Here is a 15,825-nt window from a genome sequence, read left to right as displayed (position 1 = left end):
ACAAGATGTCACTCATCCATGTGTTGGTGGTGACCGCAGTTCTACAGTGGTCTGTAGTGACCGGAGAAGGACGTACTGACCAGTTGACCCTGTCACTGTGCAGGGTTTGGCAGGAGTGTGTTGAGACAGGTCAGCACAAGTTATGATGTTATAAAGTTAAATGAAATCGGTATAAAATGCATAACACATAGCCAGATGGCTCGTTGTACAGGTCAGATGATAGTTACGTCTTCATTCCTACAATCTCTCTTTGCGATATTCAGTACCATGCGAGAGACAAATATCTTTAAAAAAGACAAAAGCCAACGCATGCAGAGAGGTACATGTTACTTAGCATATGGATATACAACAACTACACTTTAAACAAAGCCCCCGTTGTGCGTTGATAACACAAAAACTATATTTAAACTGTAATCAACACGAGATAGTTGGTATGATACTCTCTCCATTCCCCACGTGACATAGGATATATCGCTGGGCTAGTATGCAGTATGCATTGATCAACATTTGAATCTCTCCATTCAAGCCATTAACAACGACTTGGAACACGCTGAGCTCGGAACTCTCCAGGCGATCTGTGGTGACTTTCTACAAATGTTAGAGAAGCATGGCGTGGATTGTGGTAAGTAGACCGAGACACATTACTTTTGACTACCTTTATCGATGACCAGCATACTGTATAACTTACTTAGAACTGTGAAATATATCACAGTTAACTATACATCACTTCTATTTCACCTAACATGGCCAAACACACATGTAGAAAGAATACATGTGACCATTTTTCCCCATAGGAACCTCGCTGGACCCTGACGAAGAGACAGCTGATGTAGGAGGAACCCTGTCCTCACTAGATCCTCACACCAATGATGAGGAGCAAGGTGAGTCACTTACGGTTGAAAACGCACAGACGTGTGGTACACATTCTAATGCCATTTTTGTCATTGATAGGTTGGTGAGTATTAGACATCCAGGTAATTAGATGTGCAAGGTAACAGTTGCTCAAGAAACTTGATCAAATTGGGAAACAGTCCGGCATTTCGGATATGTTTTACATTGATATACATTGTTGATGATATACCACGTAGCAATATCTTCAGTTCCTGCCGACATGTCCGTTCTAGTTTATATGCAACATGAGAAGAAATCGATATTGCAGTTTTAGATTTAATCCTAGCGTCCCATTGGTAGAAAACTATACTGAGACTTATATAACTAGCTGTGAGGTGCCTGAATGTTTTTCGATCGTTCTTTGCCCTGCTACAGAGTCTTTGACGACCTCACCTGACGGAGAAAAGGACTGTGACAAACAAAGGAGAACCATGATTCTACAAGCAGCATCTTCCACACAACCATCCGGCCAGCGGAAACAGCCTCTGGAGAACAACCAATTTTGATGACTGCTCTCAGATTTATTCTGCTCAGGCAATGTCTGGTTCTATAGCTAGTGGGGTGTTTTCTATCAAACCAAGCCATGGTAGCGATCCAGTTTCTGTGTACTGTGATCAGACCACAGATGGGGGAGGGTGGACGGTCATACAGAGGAGGTATAATGGGTCCGTCCAGTTTTTCCGCCGTATCGGTGCTTACCGAGACGGATTTGGGGACCCTAGTGGCGAGTACTGACTAGGTTTAGACAACATGTACCGTATAACGCACCAGAACGCGTACGAGCTGTGTATTGTGCTTTCAGACTGGGTAGGGAATGTGAAGTACGCTAGATACTCCACCTTCTCAGTCGGTCCAATGTATGATTACATCCTGAGTGTCGGGGGGTACAGTGGGACGGCAGGGGATGGGTTCTTATTGTCAAGTTCATCATTTACCAACAATGGTGCGAAGTTCAGCACCCGTTGGTACGACCAAGGCACTGACTCCTCGACTTCAATGGCGGAATATTTCGGCGGTGGTTGGTGGTTCAACGGGTTCGGCCACAGTAACCTGAACGGTCCGTACTTCCGAGATCCCGACCGCTACAACAGCAACGATGGTCTGGGCGTCTTTTGGTATCCGTTCTACAGTAATAACAATAACTATTCTCTGAAGAAGACCAAAATGATGATCCGTCCCACAAATTTCAGCACTAGGGTAGGGTGCCAGACATAATTCTCGAAAAGGAGTAAATACTGCCATTGTAGCTCTCAGTAGTTTTAGCATCAAGTGCGAAGTAAATTTAACTTCAAAAGAACCGACCCTCGGAGAAACAGAAAATAAAGTCAACTAAATACAGTTTGATTGTAGTTGACAGTTTCTTGTACGTCACAGTCCTACACACAATTCAGGACTCTTTATTTTGATTGCCTGTCCGAAGTGGAACTCAGATTTCAGTAACCACATACCTTCCCCAGTAGCACGTGCCTGTAGTACCTTAGATTGCTGGAATCACAGGAGAAAAGTCCAGTATGTTAGCATCAAGGAATAATATTAACATCCAAGTCCTTTCACTGCTATGTAAGTTACCCCTCTTATTGGCAATGACGTTATTCAATCAGCGTTATTCCAAAATGTAGTCAGGGACTCTAAAATGTATGCTCTATGACAGGACAAACTACACATCAACTATTTATACACCAGCTGTATGAGAACTTCACCATCTGGTGTACATGTACTGTAGTTGTTATTCGCATAGGCAACAGGCCTACAAAATGTCGCTCATCCATGTGTTCGTGGTGACCGCAGTTCTGCAGTGGTCTGTAGTGACCGGAGAAGGCCGTACTGACCAGTTGGCCCTGTCACTGTGCAGGGTTTGGGAGGAGTGTGTTGAGACAGGTTGGTACGAGTTGTAATGTTACACAAAGAGTACCATATGGAACAGACTCTTTCCTATATAGACCTAACCCTAACCTCCCTAGACCTCATGGTCATTGGGGAACACGGTAGACAAGAAGAGGGCCCGAGATTTTAACTTCAGGAAGCAACATCGATACCAGGCAATTTGGCCAGATATCAACTGCTATCTTACTTCTATATCTTTGTTACTATTATCTGTCTATGATATTCAAGTCAACACAACAAACGAACACCTGTTTAAAAACAGACCATTTTCCATGAAATTTCAGCCATTGTCAACGACTTGGAGAACGGTGAACTCGGAACTCCTCAGGCGATCTGTGGCGACTTGCTGGAAATGTTACAGAAGCATGGCGTGGATTGTGGTAGGTAGAGACACGTGTGAATGGCATAGTGCACGTGTGTAACTTGCTTAAACCAGTAACAGCAATGTATTTCTAGCCTGACTAAATCGCGCTTCTAGCGGCCAGCCCGACAGTTACAGACCCGTAGGAGGGGATCTCCGCTACCTAACGCTTGTGTAAACACGGCCTAACATACTACTGTATCACAATTTGTAGAGTCAATATAGACCAATGTTCTATTGCCACAGTAAACAGTAGAAAATGGAATCAAACAAAAGTTAGTTTGCCTAGTAACGTTTTGAACTTTAGACAACTGGTCCTGAAGCAGTATCGCTAACAATGAACTGCACATCACTTCTATTTCGCATACGCAGCTGGCATTACTACAAATACGAATACATGTGTTCATTTCCCTTAGGAACCCTGCAGGACCCTGAAGAAGAGGAGGCAGCTGATGTTGGAGAAACCCTGTCCTCAATAGAGGAGCAGCAACAAAGTGAGCAACTTACTGTTGAAAACGCACAAAAATGTGATACACATTTTGAATGTCATTCTGTCATTAATACGTCGGTAAAGGTTCGGCATCCAGGTAATAAGATACGCAAGATAGCAGTTACCCAAGCAACTGGATAAAAATTAGAAACCATCCATCGTCTGTTTTCAGTGACTAAACGAAATAAACATGAATTTACCAGCTTTGAAATCATTATTTTCAGTCTTGTGTCCCATTAATCATAACTTCCTAAAAATTCAACACTTTTAAATCGGACATGAAGTTCAACTAACACCCTCTCTTCGTTTGTAGAAAAGTCTAATAATATTTTACAACCATTGGCAAGACCATGCATAAGTCGAAAGAGTAAGTTTGTACACTTATATGCAAGTAGCATATTAGTTATATTTTCAGTTCCTGTTGTCATGTTGTTGCTAAACAAACTTAACGATTTAGTGTAACATGATAGGAAATCGATATTGGTATTTTAGGTCTCAGTCTAATGCTCTGCTGTAGAATGTTTTTCGTTTCTTTGCTACAGAATCTTTGACTTCAAGAGAGGATGAGCAGGAGAAAAACAAAGTAGAACGAGGCCAAAAGCAACATCTTCCGCACAACCAGCCGTCCATCCCTGCTGATCTTTGGCGAACAACCAATTTTGATGACTGCTCTCAGATTTATTCTGCTCAGGCGATGTTTGGTTCGATAGCTAGTGGGGTTTTTACTATCAAACCAGGTCATCTTAACGACCCAGTCTCTGTATACTGTGATCAGACCACAGATGGGGGAGGGTGGACGGTCATACAGAGGAGGTTTGACGGGTCCCTCGAGTTTTTCCGCTATATCTGGGCTTACCGAGACGGGTTTGGGGACCCTAGTGGTGAATACTGGCTGGGGTTAGACAACATCTACTATCTAACGGCCCATAACCATTACGAGATGTATATTGAGCTTGAGGACTGGGTAGGGAATGTGAAGTACGCTAGATATGGCACCTTCTCAGTCGGTCCGCGTTTTGATTACATCCTGAGTGTCGGGGGGTACAGTGGGACGGCCGGGGATGGGTTCCATCTGTCAAGTTCATCACAAGGCAACAACGGTGCAAAGTTCAGTGCCCGTTGGTTCGACCAAGACAGTAATTATAGCACAGGTTCAATGACGGAACTTTACGGTGGTGGTTGGTGGTACAACGACTACGGCAGCTACAGTAACTTGAACGGTCCGTACTTCCGAGACACCGACGGGCTCAACAACGCCTACAATGGTAACGGCGTCCGGTGGTATCCGTTCAACAATGAGGATCAGTATTCTCTGAAGAAAACAAAAATGATGGTCCGTCCCACCGACTTCAGCACCAGGGTGGCAAACATGAGACTCACAAAGTAAAATCCTGAAATGCTTAGGCGCCTTATGCAAGAATTGCCCAAAGTGAGAAAAATAGACCCCTTTAATGCGTGAAGCGAATAAAATACCGAGAAGTCCTTTCATCGTAGCTCTCAGTTTAAGCATCGTGTGCTAAGTGGATTTACCTAAAGAAGACCCACTCCCAAGAAACTGAAGTAAAAGTCAGCTTGCTTAGTACAGTTTCGCTTGCTTCTATTGAATGTTTCTTGTGTTGTTAACAGTCTCGGTCCCTGGGTTCAATTGACTCCAAGCAGATGATAGGCTTCAGCTTCCTACACTGCTACTGCCTATTGCTATAACTACCAACTACGTGGGCATAAATGGAAACAGCGGAATTAGATATAAATCACTTGAATCAGAAGCTAGTTTGCATGATTGATCAGAAAAGTTGATAAATCCAACATGTGGTATAAGTAACTGAGATCGATAGAAATATAGGTAATATATATATACATATATATATATATATATATATATATATATACATAATACTATTATGCAATACGGTGAAGATATACGGCTTAAATAATAAAAAAGCCCGAGGAGGTTAATGGCATGCGTTTTATACAATTAAACCCTTCCTTTGAGTTGTTATTAATGTTCTGAATAAAAGGCATTGTTTTTAGACTGAAATTATGTGTATGTGGCTCTGAATTGTAATATGTAAGACCAACAAAGACAAAGACCAACAAAAATCTTTCCATCCAAACTCGTCTCATTTGAAAATCTAAAAAACAATCGTTATACATTTAAGCGAAACTGCACTTAGTATATGAAATAGTAGTATTTATTACAATATTAGGTATGCCGTCTGTGCAAAAAGTTATTCTTTCTAAAATATATGATATTGTATCTTTATCAGTTACTCTTGTGCTATAGATAGAATGGGCCTGTGTTGTGAAAGAAACACAATCTATTGTAATGAGTATTTTGACACGTTGTGGATACAGGCGACACGTTCGTACGTACTGATAATTGAAACTAGAGTGAGTTTATATTAGTCTGCTGAGTGAAGCATCACCATGGTGACCTGGATTGTTTGTCTGTTTGAACCATTATTCATGAGCAGCTCAAATCAGCCTGCAGGCAGCTGTTGACGTAGCGTATGATATAAGTGACCTTAAAATACATGATATACACAAACAAAAAATGACTCCTGCGTTTTAAATGGGTTGAAATACCCTTGCTGATCAAAGAGTAGAGCCTTTGATGGTGTCCATTTGAAATTAGTTAAAGCATAACCATCAAGTGTCAGTAACATTCCAATGTCCCGTAACACCTTCTGTTTGATAAAAAGGGAGAAACCGACTTTGTCTACTTAATTCTCATGGCCCACTTCTATGTCCTCCTGTTTCGATTTCCTGTTCGCAGGTATTGTGGGCAGTGGGAAGGGCCACATATGTCCGTAACCTGACACGTCATCCATTCTTTGTGTCAGCGGAATCCATGACGTCACATTCCTTGGGTGCGTATGTCACACCACGTTGTTCCTCTGTGATCTTTTGACTGTCAGGAAACGTCCCATATGCATATTTCTGTGCAGGGTTGTTATCTGTTACTTGTCCCGTACTTGTCTACATCTACTAGAGGGTCTTACTGTTCCTCACGACTGTCAGTGTTGTACAAGCCTGATGTCATTTCTTGTACTGCAACAGGTGCCTCATACCGGGGACTTGCCTTAAAGGAAGATTCTGCACCGATTTCATTGCCATAGTGACCTTCCAATGTCCCCTCTTCGTCCGAAAACTGGTCGCCGTTTTCTTCGGACCTCACCGTGGCTCCGATTTCAGACGAAAATTGGTCATCATTCTCGTAGTGCCTGACGGTAACTTTGTTTGTGTCCGGAAATTGATCGTCGTTTTCATAGTGTCTTTGCGAATCTCCATTTCCGTCTTTGTTTTCGTAGTGTTTGTTTGAATCATTGTTTGACTCCTGAAACTGATCGTTGTTTTCGTAGTGTCCGTTTGTGTCGTTATTTGAGTCAGAAAACAGGTCGTCGTTTTCATAGTGTCTGGTTGCATCATTTCCGTCTGAAAACTGGTCGTCGTTCTCGTAGTGTTTGTTTGTATCATTATTTGAGTCAGAAAACTGGTCGTCGTTTTCATAGTGTCTGTTTGCATCATCACATCCGTCTGAAAACTGGTCGTCGTTCTCGTAGTGTCTGTTTGTATCATTATCTGAGTCAGAAAACTGGTCGTCGTTTTCATAGTGTCTGTTTGCATCGTCATTTCCGTCTGAAAACTGGTCGTCGTTCTCGTAGTGTCTGTTTGTATCATTATTTGAGTCAGAAAACTGGTCGTCGTTTTCATAGTGTCTGTTTGCATCGTCATTTCCGTCTGAAAACTGGTCGTCGTTCTCGTAGTGTCTGTTTGTATCATTATTTGAGTCCGGAAACTGGTCGTCGTTTTCGTAGTGCCTGTTTGCATCATTGTTTGGGTCAGGATGCTGATCGTCGTTTTCATAGTGTCTGTTTGCATTGTCATTTCCGTCTGAAAACTGGTCGTCGTTTTCGTAGTGTCCTTCCACAGTGTTGCCTTGTCCACCATCTTCATTAGATACCGATCCCCTTTTTATGACACAAATGGTTAATCCAGACATAACGCCACAACAGAAGAAGGTTACCAGGTACATGACTGTCGTTGTTTTAGCAGTACTTCTGTTAATATTTCCGAGTCCTGTGGTAGCCACGGTGTCTAGCAGCCTTGTAGCATTGCTGATTGTCAGTATCACCGATGCTGTCGCGGATTCCGTATAGTTCGTCGCCACCCTGCAAGTGTAGTTGCCTGCTGTGGTGTTGTCAGCTACAGGGATGTTCAACACTGAGTGGCACATTCTCTTGGTCTCTGATATTTCCACACCCGACCTTTCACACGACATCGTTCTCACACGAGTGTAGTTTGTGGAATACCGGTAATCTGAAGACCTGTGCTCGCCACTGGGTAGTATCCACGAGAATGTGAGACTTTCTTCGCAGTTTGTCTGGCAAATGACTGAAATGTTCTCTGCTACATTCATACCTGGACTGTCTAATAGAACAGACACTTCAGGTGCTGAACATGTCAGATCTGACCATGGAATATCTTTCAGTGGCTTCATCTGGCTAGTAACTTCATCAATGCATATGACACGCCATCGTAGTGTGTGTGGAGATTCAAGAAGCCATTTCTTGGCTTCCCGCTCTCTACAATCACACCCTATCTTGTTTATACCCATGTTCAAGACAGATAGACGTTTCAGGTCTTCTACAAGCAAAGGAGAAGTTTTGATATTGTTTAGAAAATTCAAATGTCCAAGTGATTTGATCAATGTAATACTTTGTGGAATGCCAAAAAGACAGTTGTTATTCAAACCCAATAATTTCAACTGAGGTATCCCTAGAAACGCTACTTTATCAACAAAATATATCTTGTTTTTGGTCAAGTACAAAACGTTCAGCTTTGTCAGTCCCTTAAACGTATCTGGCCCCAGTTTCCTGATATTGTTACCTCCTAGATTTAGTTCTAATAAACACGGCAAGCCTGCAAACGACTCTGGTTGAATGCTGGCAACTCCAGAGTCTAGCAAACGCAGGCTCCCCAGAGACTTCAGGAAAGGGAAATCCCCCACCTTGATGATGGTGATGTTTTGATACTGTATATTAAGTCTTGTCAAAGTCAACGGTAGTGGCGACGGGATAGAATGAAGATTCCCCCGGTTGTAGTAACTCAGACATGAGGTGTGCTCTTTGGAACATTCAAAGGGTTTTGGGCAGGTGGTGTTTTGCGCTGCAACTTCCCACGTACGAAACAATACAAGTATGATTAGTTTGATAGACATCGAGGTCGACATCTTGTGTATTTTCAGAAGAAAGAAACCGGAGTACGCTTCAGTCTCAACCGCCTTAGAACAGGCACAGGTAGATGCAAGACCCTTATGGCAAAGTGGGGTCTCAGTCCAGATGGACAGACTGCCTGTGACTGCGGACAGGAGCAGACTATGAAACACCTTCTTGTCTGCCCCCTCCTGTCCGAACCATGCACCAGGGAAGATTTGGAAGCTTTGAACCCCAGAGGAAGGGAGTGTGCGGAGTACCGGATCAGAAAATTGTAGTGATGACACGAAGAAGAAGCTAGATTGTACAGAATTATCGGCGGATGTGAAAGTCAACGAAGGTATGACAGTGTGTCCGGTGATGGACACGACACGTGAGTCGAAGTTGCTAGTCAGCGAAAAAGCGGTTTAGTTTCGTCCTCAGTCTGAGGTACGACCACTTTACCTTGACTGGTGGTTGCTAGTGATGTTCCGCGCCTTGTGGAGTGTCTTGACAAAGCTGTACGATCGTGTGTAGCTCTAGTCGGAGCAAGGAACAAGGCAGAAACGGGTGGGAACCCTGAAGTGCAATTCCGTCTGCTAAGGTAGCTCTTGATACCTCACCCTTTACCTTGATGGTGGTCCTGTGACTTGCGCTTCTGCCTGAACATGATTTCCGTTTTAGGATCTCGGCTGCACTCGTTGTCATAGAAACGTGACGTCTTTTGAGTCAATCTGTCTGGTTATGTTGATTAATTGTGCGCATCCCAATTCTCTCGTGACAGCTTACAGATGTGCCCTATGTGGCATAGACTGTCATTCTCGTATAGAACTGTTTGGCCACAGTCGACGCTGTAGGGCTGATATCAAGTAGGATTTTACCATGGCCATATAGTAAACATGATTTTGATTAAAAGGTCAAAAATCTGAAACTGTCACTTGAAATTATGCACAATTCAACAATATGATTTGCAAGCAAATACACAATATTTTCCTTCACATGATCTAAATTTATATGATAGTTCCCTTATATAAACACATTCATATTGAAACGCATGGGGCGAGTTCGAGCCCCACATCGGGCGCCAATGAAACGCATGGGGCGAGTAGAACAGAAAATAAACAATATATACAAATATCCTGACCGACCCGCGAATCGAACCCGGGTCCTCAGGATCACAACACTAGCAGCGTAACTGACTGACCCAAAAGCCTGACAGGCGTTTGGCATGGTCAGTTAGCGCTACTTGAACCCCCACTGTTACAATATACAGTCAAACCTGCCCAAGACGACCACACGGGGGACCAGAAAAAAAGTGGTCGATTTGGACAGGTGGTCGCTGAGAAGAGTATCGACTCAAAACATGCCCGATGCAAAGTATAAATGGTTTCCGTTGTGTTTAATGCCAAATAGCAAGCACACTGCACGCACACAAAGAAGCGAGGTCTTTAATGTCAAATACAACACGCACACTGTAAACTGTAAATTTAACCCCAAAATCCGACGCAAATTGGCTGATTTCGGCACAAAATCGCGCTAGTTATCATAAAAAATCGATTTTGAAAATGATGCGGTCGTTATGGGTCCCAATTTGGGCCGGTCGCGGTCGCGTTGGCCAGGTGGTCGTTGAGAAAAGGTCGCTTAATGCTTACGTCAATGGGAAAATAAATCGGGACCGAGAAAAAGCGGTCGAAATGGCCAGGTGGGCGCTGAGAAGAGGTGGTCGCTCGGGCAGGTTTGACTGTACATGATGACCACCCCCTTCAACCCTGTCCTGCCACTTGCTACATAACTTGCTACACCATGTAATCGAACACCACAGGGTGTCTGTTACTTTACTAGTAACCATGGTGACAGCCGTCTGGTCCAGGTGATTGAACTTATTTTTCTGTGAAGCAGAAGAGAGGAAGAAAAAAGCAAGAACAGTGTTTCCCTTCTGTGAAACGTGTTGGCAGTCCATGAGTCCAAAATGGCGGTCCCGTGTCTGGGGAGAGCCATACCCCAGGCACGTTAAAGAACCCACCACACGTGCAATGGTGCGGTGTGAGTGGTTAATAACCTACAATCCCTGGCCACACCTGGGGCAATTACTGTCGTATTGAGGTCATCAGGCGCTGTATACAGGCTGCCATTTCAGACCGTTGCGACTTAGCCCCGCCTATTGTAAGCTCCTCGCAATTCAGCCCGTGGCTGCGAAGAGAGAGCAGTCGGCCCATACAATACAAGTTACTTGAGCTTGATAGAAATTTAATTACAAATCAATTATGCAAATGAAGCTCTACTGCATAATCGATAAGAAAATATCTTATTGCAATTTCAACTGTAATGCTACCCCTATACTACAGAGTCACACATTAACAAGTCTTGCTCTTGAATAACTTCCAATGTACATTGTACATTTCACCATAAGAAATTTAAGTACACATAACGTTATGTACCAAGAATATCATTTCCTCAATGATATTTCATACAACAATTCAAATGTTTACAAAAGATTGGAGACTCCTTCAATGCAACAACATACAGTTTGCATACCCTAAATTTCACATGGTTCCACAATACTTAGTACAGTCAAACCTGCCCGAGCGACCACCTCTTCTCAGCGACCACCTGGCCATTTCGACCGCTTTTTCTCGGTCCCGATTTTTTTCCCATTGACGTAAGCATTAAGCGACCTTTTCTCAACGACCACCTGGCCAACGCGACTGCGACCGGCCCAAATTGGGACCTATACCGACCGCATCATTTTCAAGATTGAGGTTTTCATCGATTTTTGATGATAATTAGCGCGATTTTGTGCCGAAATCGGCCAGTTTGCGTCGGATTTTGGGGTTAAATCTACAGTTTACAGTGTGCGTGTTGTATTTGACATTAAAGACCTCGCTTCTTTGCGTGTGTGCAGTGTGCTTGCTATTTGCCATTAAACACAACGGCAACCTTTTATACTTTACATCGGGCATGTTTGGAGTCGATACTCTTCTCAGCGACCACCTGTCCAAATCGACCGTTTTTTTCCGGTCCCCCGGATGGTCGTCTTGGGCAGGTTTGACTGTACTTTGGAAGATTTGGACTTTGTGAAATAAATCACAAGTATTTCCTATCATCCACCTAGCTGACACATGAAGCCCAAATGTCCATTCAAATGTTTTTCTGAACATTCTCTTAAACGTAAAACTTAACTGGATTCTTTTTAGCTATGTACTTCCATTGTCATGGCCCATAATTGTTGCCTATTTACAGTGTAACACAATAGTATGGCACACATAAGCCATGTACACTGCAAATACATTGTGATGGCTGTTTCTTCGTATCCGAAGATCAATGGTTGGCAGACAAGGTTGATTAGACGACCATTCTGCCTGACCTGCACGTGACTTTTTAAGGTGAAGGGGGGGTGTGCACTCCCTTCTCCACCCTCTCGTCTACTGGCGCACAAAGTCCTACAGGGACAGAACTGTTTGCCACGTAAGACGGCCCCAGCAGATGCAGGTTTTTTATTTGGAGTTTCCGACTCCTAGGAGGACTTCCGACCATGGATGCAAGGGGTTCCTCCTACCCCTGACTTGTGTGTCATGGCGGGTGCGTCATGCCCCAACATGCCCCTAAGGCCTACCACTGCCATAAAGGCCTGTCACTGCCACTAGCCGCAGCTAGGTACTCATTTACACTTGAGTAAACTGAGGAAAGTCGTGTAAAGTGCCTTTCCCAAGGGCACAAGATCAGTGACGCGGCAGCTGGATTAGAACTCAGGACCTCTTGGGCCTGAGCCCAATGTGCTGCCGATCGCGCCACGGGACCCCACTCCAAATACATATAAAGAATATTGCATGGTAGAGGCACATATGCCTGCCATTTTATACAATACATTTTGCAAAATTTTGTTACTCACATTTCTTTTAAATAGTAGTAGTAGTATCCAGTATAAATGATGCTTTAATTAGAACATTTAGGATCATACAATATTAATACAGGTACAAGAGTTGGTAATAGCCAGAAAGCTGAAATATGTAGATCTCCTTCCTTTCTTTGTCAAGAAAAGCAGCATTGGCCAGGGATCTGGAGCGAAGTCTGCCATCTCTGATTGCTCTCCATTCTTCAGCTCCATTTCTGGTAAAGATATCTAGTGAATATAAACAAAAATATTCTTCCCTTTAGTACAAGAAATGGCACATAAAAACATGACAATAGCAGGGCTCCAAATACCACCTGCAGATGCAGATATTCTAGTGTCCACCTGCACCTAACCTGCACTGGTCCATGTACTGGTTGTATACATAAATGTCATATGATGTAGGTGTATGTGGATTGTTATTTGCTGCATTAACTGTTACCACCTATGAAGTATAAAAGAAAAAATAGCAATGAATCCTGAAAAATTTCAGTATGATCCATGCTTCCTAAATTCAGAGTGGTGCAGGTAAATTTGTCAGGTGCAGGTAATTTTCAATGTTACCTGCACCAGTACTAGTGCAGGTATGCAAAAAAATAGTATTTCGAGCCCCACACTGAGGATAAAAGAACAGTATATTAACAATGCCTACTTTGGTTATTGATGTTGTTATGCGGACGGTCGCCTGTGGTATCCCGTGTCTGACTTGGTGACGTCACCACTCGGCGTGGTCTTGAAGTCGGGATAACTCTGGCTCTGTCGGTCGGACATTTTGTCCAGCTCGATGTCCAGCTGTTTGGCCTGTCGTTTCTTCCACATGGAACCTCCAGCAAAACCTGCACATCCGGGAAAATTGCATTGTACACATTGTAAAAATCGCAATCAATCACTGTATATATGTAAATACCTTGCAATTGTGACGGCACCTATTTTCCCAGAACTATCGTAGAGTGGAACTTGTTATCACCAAGCACAGTAGCACAATTATCTTCTCTGGATAATTTTAAAGAACGATTGCAGATAGATGTGCAGAAGTTAGGTGTGACAGATCGTTCAGTGTAATATAACCAGCTGCTGCCTCACCGCGTGCCTGCGAAGCTGGTGTGTTACGCCGAAGGGCGGCTATACCGGCTTTATAGATACAGATACCTGTAAGTAGTGTCACATATTGCTAAGGTATAATGTGAACCTGTGTTAGAATTGACCTGAGGAAGGTGACAGACGGTCACCGAAACATTGTTGGAAATTAAGTTTTGGTTGTGTAAAAAGAGTCTCTTTATTCAAAACCTACACAGTTATCAGAGATGGCAGACTACACCCCCATGTCAGTAAACATCCTGTACATTTAGTAATTATATAGTATTATGATGTGTTGGAGGCAACTGTTCTGTCCATCTGCAGCAAACTTGCCCAGTTGCTAGCAGGTAGTTTCCGACAGTGCTATTGAGAACTCAAAAACACCACAAACACTTTATTTTCTCCTTACTGCAAAATTAAATTACCACAAAATCAAATGCATCTAAAGTGTAGGATATGGAAGAATGCTTTTTCACAACTACTTGGTACTTACTTTGCTTACATTTCAATGTCTCTCAGACACCTTCCTCAGAGCTTCTGACTGGAGTTCAGCTTCTCACCGCCATATGAGAGTACTAACTGGTTGTGTATAAGAATTCTCCAACATGTATATCCTATATTATACTAACCTGATGAAATTATTTTCAGGGGAATTTTAAGCATGCTGATAACATAGTAGTTGTACGTACCCAGTATTCCTCCACCCACAGCCGCCCCCGCTCCAATCTTCAGCCCGGCCACCAGTCCGATCGGCCCGCCGATCACCCCGCCAATCAGAGCGCCCGCCACGGGGAACATGGCCGCCTTGTACTTCGCAGCCTGAAAGAAAACGTAAGCAAATGTACTGTACGGGGTGGGGGCCGTTCTAGGAACAAAAGGAGCACTGTGAGGAGGTCAAGCAAGCAAATGAGGTGTGTGTGTGTGTGTCCCCTTTCAAGTTATGGCATTGAACAAAATTTTATTTATTTTATTTATTTATTCAAAATGCGACGGTACATTACACAGACCTATAGGCAGCAAAGCTGATTGCATAAGTCTACAAATAACATAACTACATTGTATACAATGGTATTTGAGTAATGCGAAATAAAATACTACCGAAGCTTGAAAGTGAATAACATTCTACGGGAGGTCAGAGGTCGAAATTTAGGTAATGAGAAGCAAGTTTCAGTATAGCTAAATAAATGCAGATTAGAGGGCTATTTAGTTGTCGGAATATACAAGTCAGCAGTTGTGTGGGCTACTGGGCTACAATAGGCTATACCTGTCTTCGGAATTTACAAAAAAACAAAAAAAAAACAGAATTTTAAAGTTCAAATACAGCATTCTATGGCTTCCTGATGGGAGATTACTATCAGACAGGTCACAGTTGAAGATTTTGGCCATATGTGACCTAGTAGCCATATTGGCCACATGTGACCCAGGTCAATCAGAAATCTATGCTTGTCAGAGAATCAACAATGTAACCAGAGATGACATACTTCACCCCTTAAGCTTACCCATACTGCTTTGCAGCAAAGGAATGAATGAGTTGATAAGTAACAACTGGATAGTGTTAAGACCACAGACAGCTTCAAAGCTGGGGTAGCCAAATACTATGGCTACCCCAGCTTCACCCAGCTGTAAGGGTAGGAGCCTATACCTAGTGTGGCATTGTACAGTATCACGTTGTTCGTTTATTTATTTTTTGTTTGTTCCATGCACCACTTTTTGTTGTTGATGGCTAGCACCACCACCACCGGCCACACAAGGGTTAGGCCTCTGAGTATGTCCTAGACGTCATGCCCCACGCGGGGTTTTGTCTAGCTGTGTAGAAGTAGAAGTAGAAGTAGAAGTAGAAGTAGAAGTAGTGAGTGTGAGTGTGAGTGTAACAGAGAGGTCACTGACCTTCCCCGAGTCCTTGACCCCAGACTGCACGTTCCCATGAGCCTGTTCTACATGGTCCTGTATCCTGTCAACCTTCTCTCCTTGGTCCTGTACAGAAGGAGTCGTTTAACAAACTTAGATAAATACAGGGACTCAATACTAACAAGACTCA

The 15,825-nt window shown here is 43.2% G+C and overlaps 4 protein-coding genes across 4 annotated transcripts in view; 2 read left to right on the top strand and 2 right to left on the bottom strand.

Moving 5' to 3' along the window:
* The first annotated feature begins 1,641 nt into the window (after window positions 1-1,641).
* On the top strand, window positions 1,642-2,106 carry LOC118405454 (angiopoietin-related protein 2-like). Its single transcript, XM_035804956.1, has one exon. It carries the CDS (start codon window positions 1,642-1,644, stop codon window positions 2,104-2,106), a length of 465 nt encoding a protein of 154 aa, XP_035660849.1.
* Window positions 2,107-3,140: 1,034 nt separating this feature from the next.
* LOC118405453 (angiopoietin-related protein 1-like) lies at window positions 3,141-5,013 on the top strand. The gene is made up of 3 exons (XM_035804955.1): window positions 3,141-3,159; window positions 3,553-3,630; window positions 4,169-5,013. The coding sequence occupies exons 1-3, from the start codon at window positions 3,141-3,143 to the stop codon at window positions 5,011-5,013; spliced, it is 942 nt and encodes a 313-aa protein (XP_035660848.1).
* A 624-nt stretch (window positions 5,014-5,637) lies between these two features.
* LOC118406143 (stress protein DDR48-like) lies at window positions 5,638-8,317 on the bottom strand. The gene has a single exon (XM_035806022.1). The coding sequence runs from the start codon at window positions 8,242-8,244 to the stop codon at window positions 6,625-6,627; it is 1,620 nt and encodes a 539-aa protein (XP_035661915.1). The 5' UTR covers window positions 8,245-8,317; the 3' UTR covers window positions 5,638-6,624.
* Window positions 8,318-12,635: 4,318 nt separating this feature from the next.
* Window positions 12,636-15,825, bottom strand: part of LOC118405452 (syntaxin-17-like) — a 9,700-nt gene continuing 6,510 nt past the window's right edge. Inside the window, exons 5-9 of the mRNA XM_035804953.1 lie at window positions 15,675-15,761; window positions 15,287-15,291; window positions 14,477-14,652; window positions 13,363-13,546; window positions 12,636-12,941 (exon numbers count right to left, since the gene is read on the bottom strand). Coding sequence (XP_035660846.1) covers window positions 13,380-13,546; window positions 14,477-14,652; window positions 15,287-15,291; window positions 15,675-15,761 — 435 coding nt within the window. The 3' untranslated portion in view covers window positions 12,636-12,941; window positions 13,363-13,379. The remainder of the gene's footprint in view (window positions 12,942-13,362; window positions 13,547-14,476; window positions 14,653-15,286; window positions 15,292-15,674; window positions 15,762-15,825) is intronic.

The sequence above is a fragment of the Branchiostoma floridae genome, chromosome 18 (assembly GCF_000003815.2).
Source record: "Branchiostoma floridae strain S238N-H82 chromosome 18, Bfl_VNyyK, whole genome shotgun sequence".
Lineage (NCBI taxonomy): Eukaryota > Metazoa > Chordata > Leptocardii > Amphioxiformes > Branchiostomatidae > Branchiostoma > Branchiostoma floridae.
This window is presented reverse-complemented; position numbering and strand designations above follow the sequence as displayed.